At 41.8% G+C, this 15595-nt stretch overlaps 1 protein-coding gene across 1 annotated transcript in view; it reads left to right on the top strand.

Moving 5' to 3' along the window:
• Positions 1 to 15595, top strand: part of SUPT16H (SPT16 homolog, facilitates chromatin remodeling subunit) — a 33557-nt gene that overhangs the window by 13932 nt on the left and 4030 nt on the right. The window contains exons 8-22 of the mRNA XM_058666177.1: positions 77 to 167; positions 1883 to 1956; positions 2072 to 2184; positions 3995 to 4060; positions 4150 to 4245; positions 4324 to 4439; positions 4537 to 4690; positions 5158 to 5285; positions 6086 to 6221; positions 6320 to 6446; positions 7066 to 7184; positions 9546 to 9671; positions 9996 to 10108; positions 10351 to 10426; positions 10691 to 10860. Coding sequence (XP_058522160.1) covers positions 77 to 167; positions 1883 to 1956; positions 2072 to 2184; positions 3995 to 4060; positions 4150 to 4245; positions 4324 to 4439; positions 4537 to 4690; positions 5158 to 5285; positions 6086 to 6221; positions 6320 to 6446; positions 7066 to 7184; positions 9546 to 9671; positions 9996 to 10108; positions 10351 to 10426; positions 10691 to 10860 — 1705 coding nt within the window. The remainder of the gene's footprint in view (positions 1 to 76; positions 168 to 1882; positions 1957 to 2071; positions 2185 to 3994; positions 4061 to 4149; positions 4246 to 4323; positions 4440 to 4536; positions 4691 to 5157; positions 5286 to 6085; positions 6222 to 6319; positions 6447 to 7065; positions 7185 to 9545; positions 9672 to 9995; positions 10109 to 10350; positions 10427 to 10690; positions 10861 to 15595) is intronic.

The raw sequence follows: 15595 nt of genomic DNA, 5'->3' as shown, positions 1-15595 counted from the left end.
ACTTGATGGAGGAAAACAGAGCTTTTTTTTATTTCCCTCTGAAAGATACTTTAATGTACCCTTTGTATCTTGTTAGGTGTGAAGATATGTGATGTGTATAATGCCGTCATGGACGTGGTTAAAAAGCAGAAACCAGAGCTGCTGAACAAAATTACCAAAAACCTTGGGTATGCTGTAATGTGCATTGTCACTGAGTGTTCATGACTGACAGAGACCAATCTGGGACCTGTTGATTGATTCAGACAACATTTTTGGAGACTCAGACTTAACGATTTGCCCAGCACATGATGCTGTCAGGGAAAGTGAGAAAGATTAAAGTTCTTACAGATGTATGGGATAGAAATTTGTTTATAGCCTAATGCAGTATTCCAGCCAAATTATAGGGGTTATGAAAAATTACATGTTGCATTTCCTCTCAGTATAACTCAGCTTACATTTGCAAGTTATGTATTTTAAGATGTCCTAATAAATTTCTTTGCTTTTTTTTTTTTCTTTTTTACATTTATTTATTTATTTGGACTAGGCACCATGGCAGATTAAGTCCCTCCTGTGATTCCAGGCAATTTGAATTCTGGCTGCTCCACTTCCAGTCCAGCTCCCTGCTACTGCACCTGAGAAAGCAGCAAAAAATAGCCCTACTGCAACTGATGGGACTTTCTTCTCTCTGGCTGTCCTGTAACTTTGCCTTTCAAATAAGGAAAAATTTTTTTCAAGATTTACTGTTTTTTAACTGAAAGGCAGAGTTACAACAAAGAATGAAAGAGAGACATTAGCAGGAAACTGTATTGGAAGTGGAGTAGCTGGGACCTGAACTACTACCCCCATGGTATGTGGACACTGTAGACAGTGACTTTACTCACTGTTTTGCAGAGCTGGCCCTTAAATCCATTTCTTGTACTTTTTATGTAATCCTCTTTTGCTCAAATATATTTCACCATTGAGCACCCAGGAATGTTTAATCAAATGTCACATAAGACATTCTGGAAAGCAATCTAGGCAATCTCGTTAGGTGGTTCTCTGGTGTACAACAGGGTTTTTGTTTTGTTTTTTTAAATTGGGAACACAGATTTAGAGAGAGAAGCAGAGGCACAGATCTTCCATTTGCTGGTTCGCTCCCCAAGTGGCTACAATGGCTGGAGCTGAGCCAACCTGAAACCAGGAGCTTCTTCCTCATCTCCCATGTGGGTACAGGGTCCAAAGACTGGAAATCTGGGACACAAAAATTAGACTTTTGAGCTGCAACACCAGCCCAAAAGGAATTTGTTACAACAAGTTTTAGGATTTGGGTTGCCAAAATTGCCTCTCAATCCAGGTATGACTGGATTACTCCTAACAGAGTCTGCAAGTTGTTGAAAAGAAAAAAATTTAAACATGATTACATAAGCTGAAGTAAGAAAGCTTTTTTTGTTTTAGCTTTTTTTTTTTTTTTTTTTTTTTTTTGGAGACAGAGCAAGTTCCCATGGATGGGTTCATTCTCTTGGGGCCTGCAGTGGACAAGGCTGGATCAAAGCCAAAACTGGGAGCCAGGAACAGAATCCAGTTCCAGGAGCTATCACCACTGACATGCAGTGACAGGGACATGTAATTAGGAAGCAGGACTAGAAATTGAACCCAGATGTTCCAGTGTAAAATGGGATGTCTTAAACCTCTGGGCTAAATGGATCCTCCTAACACAAGTTACTTAAGAAGTTATTTTTCAAAGTAGATTTGTACAACATATTAAAAGCTGAAGAATATCTTTGGATCTTCTTTAACTGCTAACAGGATACAAATTGCTGTGGAAGGTTTGCAGATTATCTTTAAAAATTGCAATGAAAAGACTTATTTCATGTTAAGAGATCTTTTATCCTACTGCTCACTTTTTCCTCTTGTTCCATTTTAGATTTGGAATGGGAATTGAATTTCGTGAAGGTTCTCTAGTAATCAATAGTAAAAATCAGTACAAACTGAAAAAAGGTAGGAAAACACGCTTTTAATAGTTTGCCTTTAGCTTCATTTCCTTTGTTGTGCAGTTCTTTATCCCTCTCCATTCTTTTGCAGCTACAAATTGATCTTTGTTTTGTGATTTTAGGAATGGTTTTCAGCATCAATTTGGGATTCTCAGATCTGACTAACAAGGAAGGGAAAAAACCAGAAGAGAAAACATATGCACTGTTCATTGGTGATACAGTACTTGTAGATGAGGTGTGTTTGACTTCTTAAACCATGACTGTTCATGACTTTGAGGCACATTTTGACCCTTTGAGTTGTTTATTGTATTGTTGAGTAATACCAAAGGGGGAAAATCCATATTGACCTAATACAGCTGCAATAAAAATACTGTATAGGGACTGGTTTAAACCAAGGTGCTTGGGGCTGACGCAATGTCTCAGTTGGCTAATCCTCCACCTGCAGCACCAGCATTTCTTTTGGAGATGGTTTGTCTCCCAGCTGCTCCATTTCCCATCCGTCTTCCTGCTTGTAGCCCGGGAAAACAGCAGAAGATGCCCCAAAGCCATGACACCTGCAGCTGTTGCAGCCACTTGGAGAGTGAACCAACGATTAGATCTTCTTGTAGATCTGCTTTTCCAGTAAAAATAGATAAATCTTTTTAAAAAAGAAAGAAAAATAAAAGCCAACCTGCTTAACAAACCTTGATAATGTTAAGGAATTGTTTCTCCTAGTGGAACTGATTTCTCATATTTTTCTGTGATAGCATTATAATGTGCTATGGTTCATCTGCGTAACATGTATGACTGAGTGCTTTTTAGGATATTCCAACTATGGAACTGTCACTAAAATGTTAAAGCATTTTCACAACTTCAGCAATCCTGAATCCATTAACCAGCACTCCCCATCTTCTTACTCTTTCCCTAGCTTCTTCAGCCATGGACAGTCAATAATGAAGCCACTTTTCTTCACAAAAGATTTCTTTATTTGGGATAGTTCATGTGAACTCAAACATAGGTTGTTTATTTCTGACTTCTTTCACTTGGCAGAAACTTTTAATGCTGGTAAATATTTCTGAGTTTCTAGTAAAAGGTAACCACTTCTGAGCATTAGCTCATTTGATCTTTTTTTTTTAAAGATTTTATTTTTATTGCAAAGTCAGATATACAGAAAGGAAAATCTTCCCTCCGATGATTCACTCCCTAAGTGAGCCGCAACAGCCGGTGCTGCGCCAATCCGAAGCCAGGAACCTCTTCCAGATCTCCCACGCGGGTGCAGGGTCCCAAGGCTTTGGGTCATCCTTGACTGCTTTCCGAGGCCACAAGCAGGGAGCTGGATGGGAAGTGGAGCAGCCGGGATTAGAACCAGCACCCATATGGGATCCCGGGGCACTTTCAAGGCGAGGACTTTAGCCGCTAGGCCACACCTCCAGGCCCAGCTCATTTGATCTTTACTGTAACCTGATGAGGTACTCTTTCAGGGTTTTCTTTTTTTGTTTTGGTTGTTTTGCTATTGTTTCTGCTGTTTGTTTACTTGAATGGAAGAATGATAGAACTTTCATCTCCTAGTTCACTCACCAAATGACTGTAATGATCAAGTCTAAACCATGCAGAATCCAAGAGACAAGACCTCCATCCTAGTCTCTCACATGGGTAGTAGAGGCCAAATTTCTTGAGCCATCTTACCCTGCCTTTCATGTGCACCATCAGGAAGCTGTATTGGAAGCAGAGTAGCTGGTATGCCAGTTGATAGTTCAATATGGTGTGCTTAATTTGATATACCACACGAAGCCCACATTGAGTTGTCCTTATCCCCATGTGCCACTTAACAGCACAGTTTAGGTAATCTGCCAAATGTCACAAAGCCAGAAAGTAAGGCAGGCTTCACTAAATCGGGTGGTATTAACCCATCTCCTCATTACTGCTCCCTAACTTAATGGTTTCTGATTTGAGGCTTAGAGAATAAAAAAAAATCCATTGTCAAAGATTTTTGTTTACAGAAGAATTGGAATGTTACTCAGTACATACTAGGTGCTTCACTTGTGTCTCAATGCCTTTTTCCCTAGGATGGCCCAGCCACTGTTCTCACATCTGTGAAGAAGAAAGTGAAAAATATGGGGATTTTTCTAAAGGTAGGAAGATGATAAATTGGTATGAAAAACTTTTCATACAATGGGTAAGTTAAACTTGATTTTATTTTTGTTAATTTTTTTTTTCCTAGAATGAAGATGAGGAAGAAGAGGAAGAGGAGAAGGATGAAGCAGAGGACCTTTTGGGAAGAGGTTCTCGAGCAGCATTGCTTACCGAGAGAACCCGAGTAAGTTTACAGTTTTAAGTTGCATTGATGTTACATCTGTCATGACGCACATGTTCTGATCACTTGGACTTTTATTAGAATGAGATGACTGCTGAAGAGAAGCGAAGAGCACATCAGAAAGAACTGGCAGCTCAACTCAATGAAGAAGCAAAAAGGAGATTGACTGAACAGAAAGGAGAGCAGCAGATTCAGAAGTAAGAATTTACTTTGGGCACTGCACTGAGATTATATTAGATTATGTGTAACTACAGAAACCTCTCATATACATATGTATTTTTTATCTAACTCCAGAGCTCGCAAATCCAATGTGTCTTATAAAAACCCATCTTTGATGCCTAAGGAACCACATATTCGAGAAATGAAGATCTATATTGATAAGAAATATGAGACTGTAATAATGCCAGTATTTGGCATTGCAACACCTTTTCATATTGCCACAATCAAGGTACTAAAACTGCATCCTATTTCATTCAGGCTGTTTGTTAAAATATTTGTCATAAATTGTTTGCCTCGTCTGTCTCAGTGTGCTGTTTCACGCTGCACCCTTCTCACGCTACGAACTTACTTACTCCTGTTCATCTCCTACTTTCACTCTTGTTCCCCTTACAACTTTCCTTTATAGGAAACTAGTCTACAAATGTAATTTCCTTATCTTTCTCTAAACTGTTAGTTAACTGTGGCTGTGTGAATGGCATAAAATGCTTTGAAAACTTTGTTTCTTTTGGAAAACAGACATTTGAACATTGAAAACTAGGTGTATGTATGTATGTGTGTATTAGATTAAAATTACAAACTAAACTCTTAGGAATAAAACTCATGTGTAGCTTCTGATTTAATGATTGAATCCCTCTGACGGTCTAGCAAAAAAACAACACCTGTTTTATTTTTTGGTGCTCTTCTTTCTTTGAACAGAACATAAGTATGTCTGTGGAAGGAGATTATACCTACTTGCGAATTAACTTCTATTGCCCAGGCAGTGCTTTGGGCAGGAATGAGGGCAACATCTTTCCCAACCCTGAAGCCACTTTTGTCAAGGAAATGTAAGTCTTGAGGAAGACAACAGTCCCTGGATTGCTGCTGGTTGAAATGATCCCATTGTAAATGTTTCATTCTCTTTGCTGCTTCCTTTTTCCTCATGAACAACAGAGCCTCTCGCAGTGGCCCTTGTTTGGGATGGCTTTGGATGATATGTACTATTTTGAGAGTAGATGCTTAACTTAGGATCACCATGAAATTATTTTATGCTTACTATTAATTTTTATTTGAAAGGCAGATTTATATAAAAGGAAAGACAGATTTTTCATGCCCTGGTTCACTGCCCAAATACCTGCAGTGGCCACAGCTGGGCCAATACAAAGCTGAGAGCCAGAAACCTCTTCCAGATCTCCCACATGGGCACAGGAGCCCAAAGACTTGGAACATCTTCAGCTGCTTTCCAAGGCCATTAGCAGGGAGATGGATCAGAAGTGGAACAGCCTAGACTACAACCAACACCATATGGAATGCTAACACTGCCGGTAGAGGAAGAAGAGCCTGTTGAGCCATCATGCTGGCCCTTTATATATTCATAATAGAATCCTCAAGTAGAAAGATATATACAACATTTGGTTCTATTCCTTCATGGTATGAAATAGCATAATTTATGGAATGGTGCACTAGATGTGAACAGAGAATTAGCCATTAAAGTATTTCCATTTAAGGAGCTTCCCAGCTAATTCTCTCACCATCCAGTGGTAAGTACTTCTCCTAAGAGACATTAACCCAGTTACAAAATTTAGCTGTGGGTACAGGCTACCTGGGCTGAAAACAAGCTTGTGTTGACTGCTCCTTGTTTCTGCAGAACCTATCGAGCTTCAAATATGAAGGCACCTGGGGAACAGACAGTGCCAGCTCTGAATCTTCAGAATGCTTTCCGGATTATAAAAGAAGTACAGAAGCGTTATAAGACTCGTGAAGCAGAGGAGAAGGAGAAGGAGGTGAGCCTGAGCACAACGCCCCTTTGTTTAAAGCTTGATATATATTTGGAGGGACATGAGAGGATTTATGAGGATTCATGTTAATTTTCCTTTCTTAGGGCATTGTGAAACAAGATTCCCTTGTGATCAATCTAAACCGGAGTAATCCCAAGCTCAAAGATCTGTACATTCGCCCTAACATTGCCCAGAAAAGAATGCAAGGCTCTCTGGAGGCCCATGTCAATGGTAGGGAGTTGTTCTATGGCTTTCTAAGCTTTGTCTCTAGGTGCACAAATGTAGCAGTGACTTACCTACTCTGTGAGGAAATGCTGGAAAATTCTACTTAAAATGTTGAATGCTTGCATTTTTTTAACATATTGGTTACTCAATACAATGTCAATTCCATAATGTTGTAAATTGTTGTTGATGTTGTGTTGGGGCTTTCAATTGATCGGGGTGATATTCTGCCAGCTCTACCTTCAGACCAGAGATGGTTTCCCCAAGAAACCGTTGAATTTATCTGGACAATAAGATGCTGGACTCTATGCTTGGTGTATGTTTGCAAAGGAAGAATCTTGACTGAATTTGAGCTGTAATACTGCAACTAGGTGGAGGAATCCACCATGGGGGAGGGGAGGGAGGGGTCGGGGGAATCCCAGAGCCTATAAAACTGTGTCACATAATGCAATGTAATTAATAATTTTTAAAAGTCTACATATCAAAAAAAAAATGTTGAATGGCCTCAAAGGAGATGTGCAGCTGTTGACATTTCCACTGACCCTGTTAGAGCAGCTAAGGCATGAAGGAGCCTTTGCTGAGCCTAGTTACGTTGCTCAGGCCTTAGCTTCTACATTCTTTCTCCCAGGTTTCCGCTTCACATCTGTTCGTGGAGACAAAGTGGATATCCTGTACAATAACATCAAACATGCATTGTTCCAACCCTGTGATGGAGAAATGATTATTGTCTTGCACTTTCACCTCAAGGTATTGCCTTCTTATTTAAAGTCTTTCTTCTTCTTCTTTTTTAATTATTCATTTTTTACGAGAATGTCAGAATTACTCAAAGAGAGATAGAGACCTTCCAGCCTCTGGTTCACTCTCAAAATGTTAGGAGTTAGGTGGGTACAAAGCTAGGAACCCAGAGCCACTTCCAAGTCTCCCAAATGGGTGCAAGACCCAAAGAATTGGGTCATCTTTCACTGCTTTCTCGGGCCATCAGAGCAGCCAGGACCAGAACCAGCATATGTGGGATTCTGGCTCCACTGTGCCAACTCTGCTTAAGTGATTTTGAGCTTTAGGACAAGCGACCCAATTTTCGTTCATTTTTTTTTTTTTAAGATTTATTTATTTTTATTGGAAAGGCACATTTACAGATTAAAGGAGAGACAGATTATCTATCCATTGGTTCACTCCTCAAGTAGCCTCAATGGCTGAAACTGAGCTGATCCGAAGCCAGGAGCCCAGAGCCTCTTCTGGGTCTCCCATGTGGCTGCAGGATCCCAAGGCTTTGGGCCTTCCTGTACTGATTTCCCAGGCCACAAGCAAGGAGCTGGAAGAGAAGTGGAGCAGCCAGAATACAAACTGGTGCTAATATGGGATCCTGGGTGTCCAAGGCAAGGATTTTAGCCACTAGGCTACTGTGCTGAGCACAAAAATAAATAAATCTTTAAAAAACAAACCATTGGGGCCCGGTGCAATAGCATAGTGGTTAAAGTCCACCTTGCACGCGTCAAGATCCCATATAGTTGCTGGCTCTAATCCCACTGGCCCTGCTTCCCATCCAGCTCCATTCCTGTGGCCTGGGAAAGCAGTCAAGGATAGCCCAAGGCCTTGGGACCCTGCACCTGCGTGGAAGACCCGCAAGAGCTCCAGGCTCCCTGCTCTGGATTGGCGCAGCACCAGCCATTTGGTCACTTGGGGAGTGAGTCATTGGATGGAAGATCCTCTCTGTCTCCCCTCCTCTCTATATATCTGCCTTTCCAATAAAATTAAATAAATCTTTAAAAAAAAATAGTGATGACAAATATTATCTAGCACATAAAAACATTAACTCTTTCAGCCCCACATTTAAGACTGTTTATATTTTGTAAAATAATGCTTATTTCTTTAGTCATTGCTTATTTTATGTCAAGGGTTGACTAAAATGTTTTTTAAAAAATTTGTAGCATTGGAGTTGGCACATAGCATAGCAGGCTAGGCCTCCGTCTTTAATGCCGTCATTCCATATGGGCACTGGTTGATGCCCTGGCTGCTCAAATTCCCATCCAGCTGCTTGCTAGTGGTTTGTAAAAGCAGCAAAGAATGACACAAGTCTTTGGGCCGCTGCACCTGCATGGCAGAGCCAGAAGAACCTCTTTCCTCCCCACTTCAAACCAACCAGCTTTGGCCCTTGTTGGCCATTTGCAGAGTAACCAACATACAACATCTCTCTCCTGTCTAATTTTGCCTTTTATTTTTTTTTTTTAAAAAATTGTCTTTGCTTTTTAAATCTTAAGTAAAGATTGTGTTGTACATGTACATGTTGCTAAGTCCTGCTTTAGTATGATAGATACATAATTACCAAAAGAAATTTGGGTCCAGCACAGTGCGCCACAGGCCAATCCTCCAACCTGTAGCTCCAGTATCCCATATGAACATGAGTTTGTGATCTTGCTGATACACTTCCAATCCAGCTCTCTGCTTAAGGGCTGGGAAAACAGCAGAGGAAAGCCCAAGGTCTTGGGCTCCTGCATCCCCATGGGAGGCCTGGAAGAAGCTCCTGGTTCCCTGCTGCAGTTGAACTCAGCTCCAGCCATTTAAGCCATTTGGGAAGTGAATCAATAAATGAAAGATCTATTTCTGTATCTTTCCTCTCTCTGTGAAATCTGCCTTTCAAATAAAATGAATCTTAAAAACATACACATAAAAGGTCTTCTCCTAGTTCTGTTTTTATGTTTTATTTCTTGCATCCTTTCAGTGTGGGCTTGAGTGGCCTAAATCTTCTGACTACTTTTTTTTTTTTAAGATTGATTTTATTGGAAAGGCAATTGTACAGAGAGACAGGGAGGAAGATCTTCCATCTCATGATTCACTCCCCAAGTGGCCGCAATAGCTGGTGCTGCGCTGATCCGAAGCCAGGAGCCAGGAACTTCTTTCGGGTCTCCCACGCGGGTGCAGGGTCCTAAGGGTTTGGGCCGTCCTAGATTGCTTTCCCAGGCCACAAGCAGGGAGTTGGATGGGAAGTGGAGCTGCCGGGATTAGAACCGGCGCCCATATGGGATCCCGGGGCGTTCAAGGCGAGGACCTAATCACTAGGCTATCACACTGGGCGCAAATCTTCTGACTTTTTATGCTTTATGCCATCAGAATGCCATCATGTTTGGGAAGAAGCGGCACACAGATGTTCAGTTCTACACGGAAGTGGGAGAGATCACCACAGACCTGGGGAAACATCAGCATATGCATGACCGGGATGACCTCTACGCTGAGCAAGTACATAGAATTCAGTACTGTATTTGCAGCATAGTGAGTTGGGATGAGGTATAAATAAGAGATCAGGAATTAGATTTTGCAATCAACCCCTGAATTTCTGCAGAGGGATTTATGTGTATGTTGATATGGTGTGATACAGTTGCGTCCATGGAAGTGTCTGGTTGTTGACTTAATGCTATAGTTAGTGGTATAGTGACTTTAAAGAAAGCGTGCATAGGAATGTCTTAGGGGTATTTCAGAATAGAAAAGCATTTTAAACTTTCTGAGGTGACACACCATTAACAAGGAATGTGATGGCTATAGTTAATATTGTTTCCTCTATAGATGGAGCGAGAAATGAGGCACAAACTGAAGACAGCTTTTAAAAATTTTATTGAGAAAGTAGAGGCTCTAACAAAAGAGGAACTGGAATTCGAAGTGCCTTTTAGAGATTTGGGGTAAGGCCTCTTATCTTTTTGGCCTGTTTACTGGTCTGTCTTTATATTTTTCCTTTAATAGTAATGTAATACAACCTATTGTGCTTCTTCCTTGTGACTGTCCTTAGAGGTACCAGTGTCCCCTAGAAAATGGTTAAGGGTGTGAGTTGAATGAATAAGCTGAAGAGACTCCCCTGCACATGATTCTCCAGAGCACGAAGAGACGTTTGTCTTGTGATCTGAGTTTCTTTTCTTCCTTTCAGATTTAACGGCGCTCCCTATCGGAGTACCTGCCTCCTCCAGCCCACTAGCAGTGCGCTGGTAAATGCTACAGAATGGGTGAGCATTTCTTGCCTTCTCAAGAGTAAGAAAATTATTAGAAGAAAGCAAATGGATAGGTTTTTGCTCCTAATCCATTTCTTTATTTTTTTCTTCAGAGAAAATTTTGTAATCCTATATTTTACTTTGCTTTAGTCTTTTTTTTTTTTTAAAAAAAAAGCCCTCATAAACAGCTTCGTTTTGCTTTGTATGGTATTTTGGATGCCTGAATATACTTTGGGGGAAATAATTATATAACAAGTATCCTGTGCTTTTCCCTGACAGCCCCCTTTTGTGGTGACATTGGATGAAGTGGAGCTGATCCACTTTGAACGCGTTCAGTTCCATTTGAAGAACTTTGATATGGTAATAGTTTATAAGGATTATAGCAAGAAAGTGACTATGATTAACGCCATTCCTGTAGCCTCTTTGGATCCCATCAAGGAATGGCTGAAGTAAGTAAATCTGCCAGCAGTCTCCTTTTCAACTCAGGAGCTGTATAGGATTTTAGCCTGCTTTGTTAAACATGAAGGCTGCTGCTTGCAGGGCAGGAGCACAGACACTGTGGTTAGCACGTTAGGCTGCTGGTTGGCTTTTGATTTGGTTTCCTGCTACCTGCTCGGGGATCTCTACACAGTTCCTGGCTCCTAACTCTGGCCTGGCCCTACTGTTGCAGGCACTTAAGGAACGGAAAATCTCTTTCTCTCTAGTCTGTTGCTCTTGTCTTGTAGATAAAGGGGGGAGGGAGAGGATTAATGATAATACATAAGTTGAGTTGGCCTTTAGGTTGTTATAAACCAATATTTGAAAATAATTTACTTCCTTAAAATGATGGCCTTTTTTTTTTTAACTGGATAACTTTTTTTTTTTTTTTAAGATTTATTTATTTTCATGTGAAAGGCAGATTTTAAAGAGAGACCACCACAGACCTGGAAAACATCAGCATATCTATGCTGGAATGTTGCATCCGCTGGGTCACTCCCCAGATGGCTGGAAAGGCTAGAGCTGAGCTGATCAAAGCCAAGAGCTTCTCCTGGGTCTCCCACTCAGGGTGCAGGGTTCCAAGGCTTTGGGTCACTGCTGCTTTCCCAGGCTGCAGGCTGGGAGCTGGGTGGGAAATATAACAGACGGAACACAGACTATTGCCCATGTGGGATCTAGGCTCACTGCAAGGTGAAGGATCAGTCAAGCCATCATACCCACCTCCTAGTTAACTCTTTATTGAAAGATAAGGAAGAAATGTTTTTTTCTTTTTCTTTTTTTTTTTTTTTAAAGATTTATTTATTTTTATTCCAAAGTCCTGGCTTTGGATCGGCTCAGCTGTGGGTGTTGTGGCCACTTGGGGAGTGAATCATTGGACAAAAGAGCTTCCTCTCTGTCTCTCCTCGTCTCTGTATATGTGACTTTACATAAATAAATAAATCTTTAAAAAAAAAAAAAGAAATTCCTTTAACCCCCGTCAGCAGTTCTCTTCCTTTGATTCCATTGCTGATTTCTGTCACTATATTTCGCCTCTATTCAAATTTTGCATAAATAGTATTATACACTATATGTGATTTTTAAATCTTGCATTCTTCACTAAATGTTTTTTTTAACTCTGCCTAGGTTGTCTGATTAGTACTAGTAGTAGTTTCTTATATGACTATTCCATCCTTTATTTACTCTAGTTAGTGGACTTACAGGTTATTTCCACCTGGAGGTTATTATGAATTGCTGCTGTAAGCACTAATGCCAGTCTTGCAGATGTATCATTCTTTCATACATTACATTACTGGAAGTAATGCACTAAGCTTTTGTTGAGTTGTCATATCTGTGTTCATGGTTTTTGGTTTTTTTGTTTGTCTGTTTTAAGATTTTATTTATTTGGAAGGCAGACTTAGAGAAGGAAGGAAAGAGAAAGAGAGATCTTGAATCTGCTGGTTCACTCTGAATGGTTGCAACAACCAGAGCAGCTTCCTGGTCTCCCACATGGGAGCAGGGCTCCAAGTCCTTGGGCCGTCCTCTACTGCTTTTCCAGTCACATTGTCAGGGAGCTGCATCGTAAGAGAATAAAACAAGACTTTGTCTGACACTGCAGTTGGCGGGTTTACTTGCTACCACGGTGATGAACCCATGAGGGATATCATTTTTTTTAAGTTTTGTGATTTCAGTATTGAGATAATGCTGTCCTCATTGTTACCTTTTAGTTTTTCTTTACTTAATAGCTCATGCTTACCTACTGTGTATGTCTTTTATTTCCATTTGTAGCTCTCTGGGCGAGATTTTCTTATTGGAATGTTTCTCATGATTTTCATTTTTTTAAAAAGATTTACATATTTTTATTGGAAACACAGATATACAGAGAGAAGGAAATAGGAAGATCTTCCATCCGATGATTCACTCCCTAAGTGACCGCAATGGCCAAGGCTGAGCAGATGTGAAGCCAGGAGCCAGGAGCTCTTCTGGGTCTCCCACACGGGTGCAGGGTCCCAAGGCTTTGGGCCATCCTTGACTGCCTTCCCAGGCCACAAGCAGGGAGCTGGATGGGAAGTGGGGCTGCCGGGATTAGAACCGGCGCCCATTTGGGATCCCAGCATGTTCGAGGTGAGGACGTTAGCTACTTAGGCCACTGTGCTGGTCCCAATTTATTTACTTATTTATTTATTAAGATTTATTTTTATTTGAATGGCAGAATTACAGGGTAGAAAAGAAAAGATCTTCCATCTGCTCATTGACTCCTTAAATGGTCACAGCAGCCAGAGCTTAGCCAGTCTGAAGCCAGGACATTCATTTCTTTTAAGATTTATTGTTGTTTTTTATTGAAAAGTCATATTTACAGAGAGAAGGAGAGACAGAAAGATTTTCTATCTACTGGTTCGCTCCCCAAGTGGCTGCAACGGCTGGAGCTTGAGCTGATCCAAAGCCAGGAGCTTCTTGCGCATCTCCCACATGAATGCAGGGTCCCAAGGCTTTGGGCCATCCTCCGCTACTTTCCCAGGCACCAGCAGGGAGCTGGATGGGAAGTGGATGGAGCAGCTGGGACACAAACCAGTGCCCATGTGGGATCCTGGCGCATGCACGGCAAGGACATTAGCCACTAACTAGGCTACTGCACCAGGCCCAAGCCAGGAGTTTCTTATGAGTCTCGTAAGCACATAATTCCCAAGTACTTGGGCCATCCTCTGCTGGGATGTACACATCGCAAGTACCACACGTGTTGCCACCACCACTAGCAGGGACCCAAGTACTGCCTCCTAGGTTTTGTATGAGCAGCCTGCTTGATTCAGAGTGGAACTGGGCCTGGAAACTTTGAAATGGGATTTAGGAATCCATGGTGCAATTTTCTGTTTATTCTGTTTGATATTCATTAAACATCTTCAGTGGGAGGAGTCTTGGAATGACACAGGAAACTGGAACCAGCAGCGGAAGGCAAGAATCAGCCCAGTGGTCTCTGGTAGGGACGCAGGCATCTTGACCGCCAGGCTAAAGCCCCCCTTGGCGCATCTTTCTTGAACTTCTTGTGCCGGTTTCTTCCATCAACTTTTGTATTTATGGACTTAGTAATTGTTCTCCTCTTTCATTCTGTACCTGCCAATTTGTGGTCAGTTGCCAAATACAGTGTGTGACACTGCATTGTTTTTAGGTTTTTCTGTTTGCTTTTTGGATTTATTTACTTTTTTTTTTTTTAAAGATTTATTAATTTTATTACAGTCAGATATACAGAGAGGAGAGACAGAGAGGAAGATCTTCCATCCGATGATTCACTCCCCAAGTGAGCGGCAACAGGCCGGTGCGCGCCGATCCGAAGCCGGGAAACAGGAACCTCTTCCGGGTTTCCCACGCGGGTACAGGGTCCCAATGCATTGGGCCATCCTCGACTGCTTTCCCAGGCCACAAGCAGGGAGCTGGATGGGAAGTGGAGCTGCCGGGATTAGAACCGGCGCCCATATGGGATCCCGGGGCGTTCAAGGCGAGGACTTTAGCTGCTAGGCCACGCCGCCGGGCCCTATTTACTTATTTCAAAGGCAACATTATAAGAGGAGGGGAGGGCCAGGTGCAGTAGCCTAGTGGCTAAATCCTTACCTTGCACGTGTGAGATCCTATATGGGTGTCGGCTCTAATCCTGGATGTTCCACACTTCCCACCCAGCTCCCTGCCTGTGGCCTGGGAAAGCAGTGGAGGACAACCCAAAGCCTTGGGACCCTGTACCCACTTGGGAGACCTGGAAGAAGCTCCTGGCTCTCAGCTTCAGATTGACTCAACTCTGGCCATGGTGGTCACTTGGAGAGTAAACCAGCAAATCGAAGAGCTTTCTCTCTGTTTGCTTCTCTTTGTACATCTGCCTTTACAATAAAAGTAAATACATCTTTTAAAAAAGAGGATGAAAAGCAGAAAGCTTCCATCTCGTGTTTCACTCCCCAAATGGCTGCAAACAGCTGGGCCAGGCTGAAATCATGAGCTTTAACTGTTTTGCCCACAAGGGCAGGGGCCCAAGCACTCAAAACCATCTTCTGCTAGAGCAGAAGTGAATTATCCAGAACTTGAAACAGTACCTATATGAGATGCTGGTGCCATAGGTTGTGGGTTTGTGCACAGTGCCTGCCGTGCCATAGTGTTGAATGCCCTGTTTTGTGATATTCTGTTAAATGTTTTTGGATTTTATTCAGGGATGCACTCAGTTATTTGGTTGTTTGGATTCCTAAAGACTTGTTCGGGAATGTCATTCATATAGACTTAGAACAGACTTTGCTTGATTGGCTTCACTCTGGGGCACTGCTCTAGCCTGGTATCCTGTATGTGGTGAAGGATTTTCACTGAAGCTGGTGGGACCAGGAATTATTTCTAGTTCTCTGGGATTGATCTCAGAGATCCAGATTACTGCCTTCTCTATCCGACCCCACCTCCTCTGAATACCAAGTCCTTGTTTAGTTTAGCAGCCTGGAAGCTGGGACAACTCTTTAAAAAACCTTATTTGCTTCTATCAGCAGACATGAATAAGAAAAATCCATCTGAGAATAGTCTAAATATAGGGTGCTTAATGAACCAATAAAAAATATATAGGGCAGCAGTGGAAGCTTGAGGCAGTAAGTTGGGGCTTGTGAAGATTATAGCTGTTTTGTAACTAGTTATCAAGAGTCACAGATGTTTTGATTTGCAACTACTTGGCAGGTAGTTAAGGGGAAAATGAAATATGGGTGATGAGTAGGAGAG

Source organism: Ochotona princeps, chromosome 6 (genome assembly GCF_030435755.1).
Source record: "Ochotona princeps isolate mOchPri1 chromosome 6, mOchPri1.hap1, whole genome shotgun sequence".
In the NCBI taxonomy this organism is placed as follows: domain Eukaryota; kingdom Metazoa; phylum Chordata; class Mammalia; order Lagomorpha; family Ochotonidae; genus Ochotona; species Ochotona princeps.
Note: the sequence above shows the minus strand (reverse complement) of the source record. Positions and strands in the feature narration are given on the sequence as shown.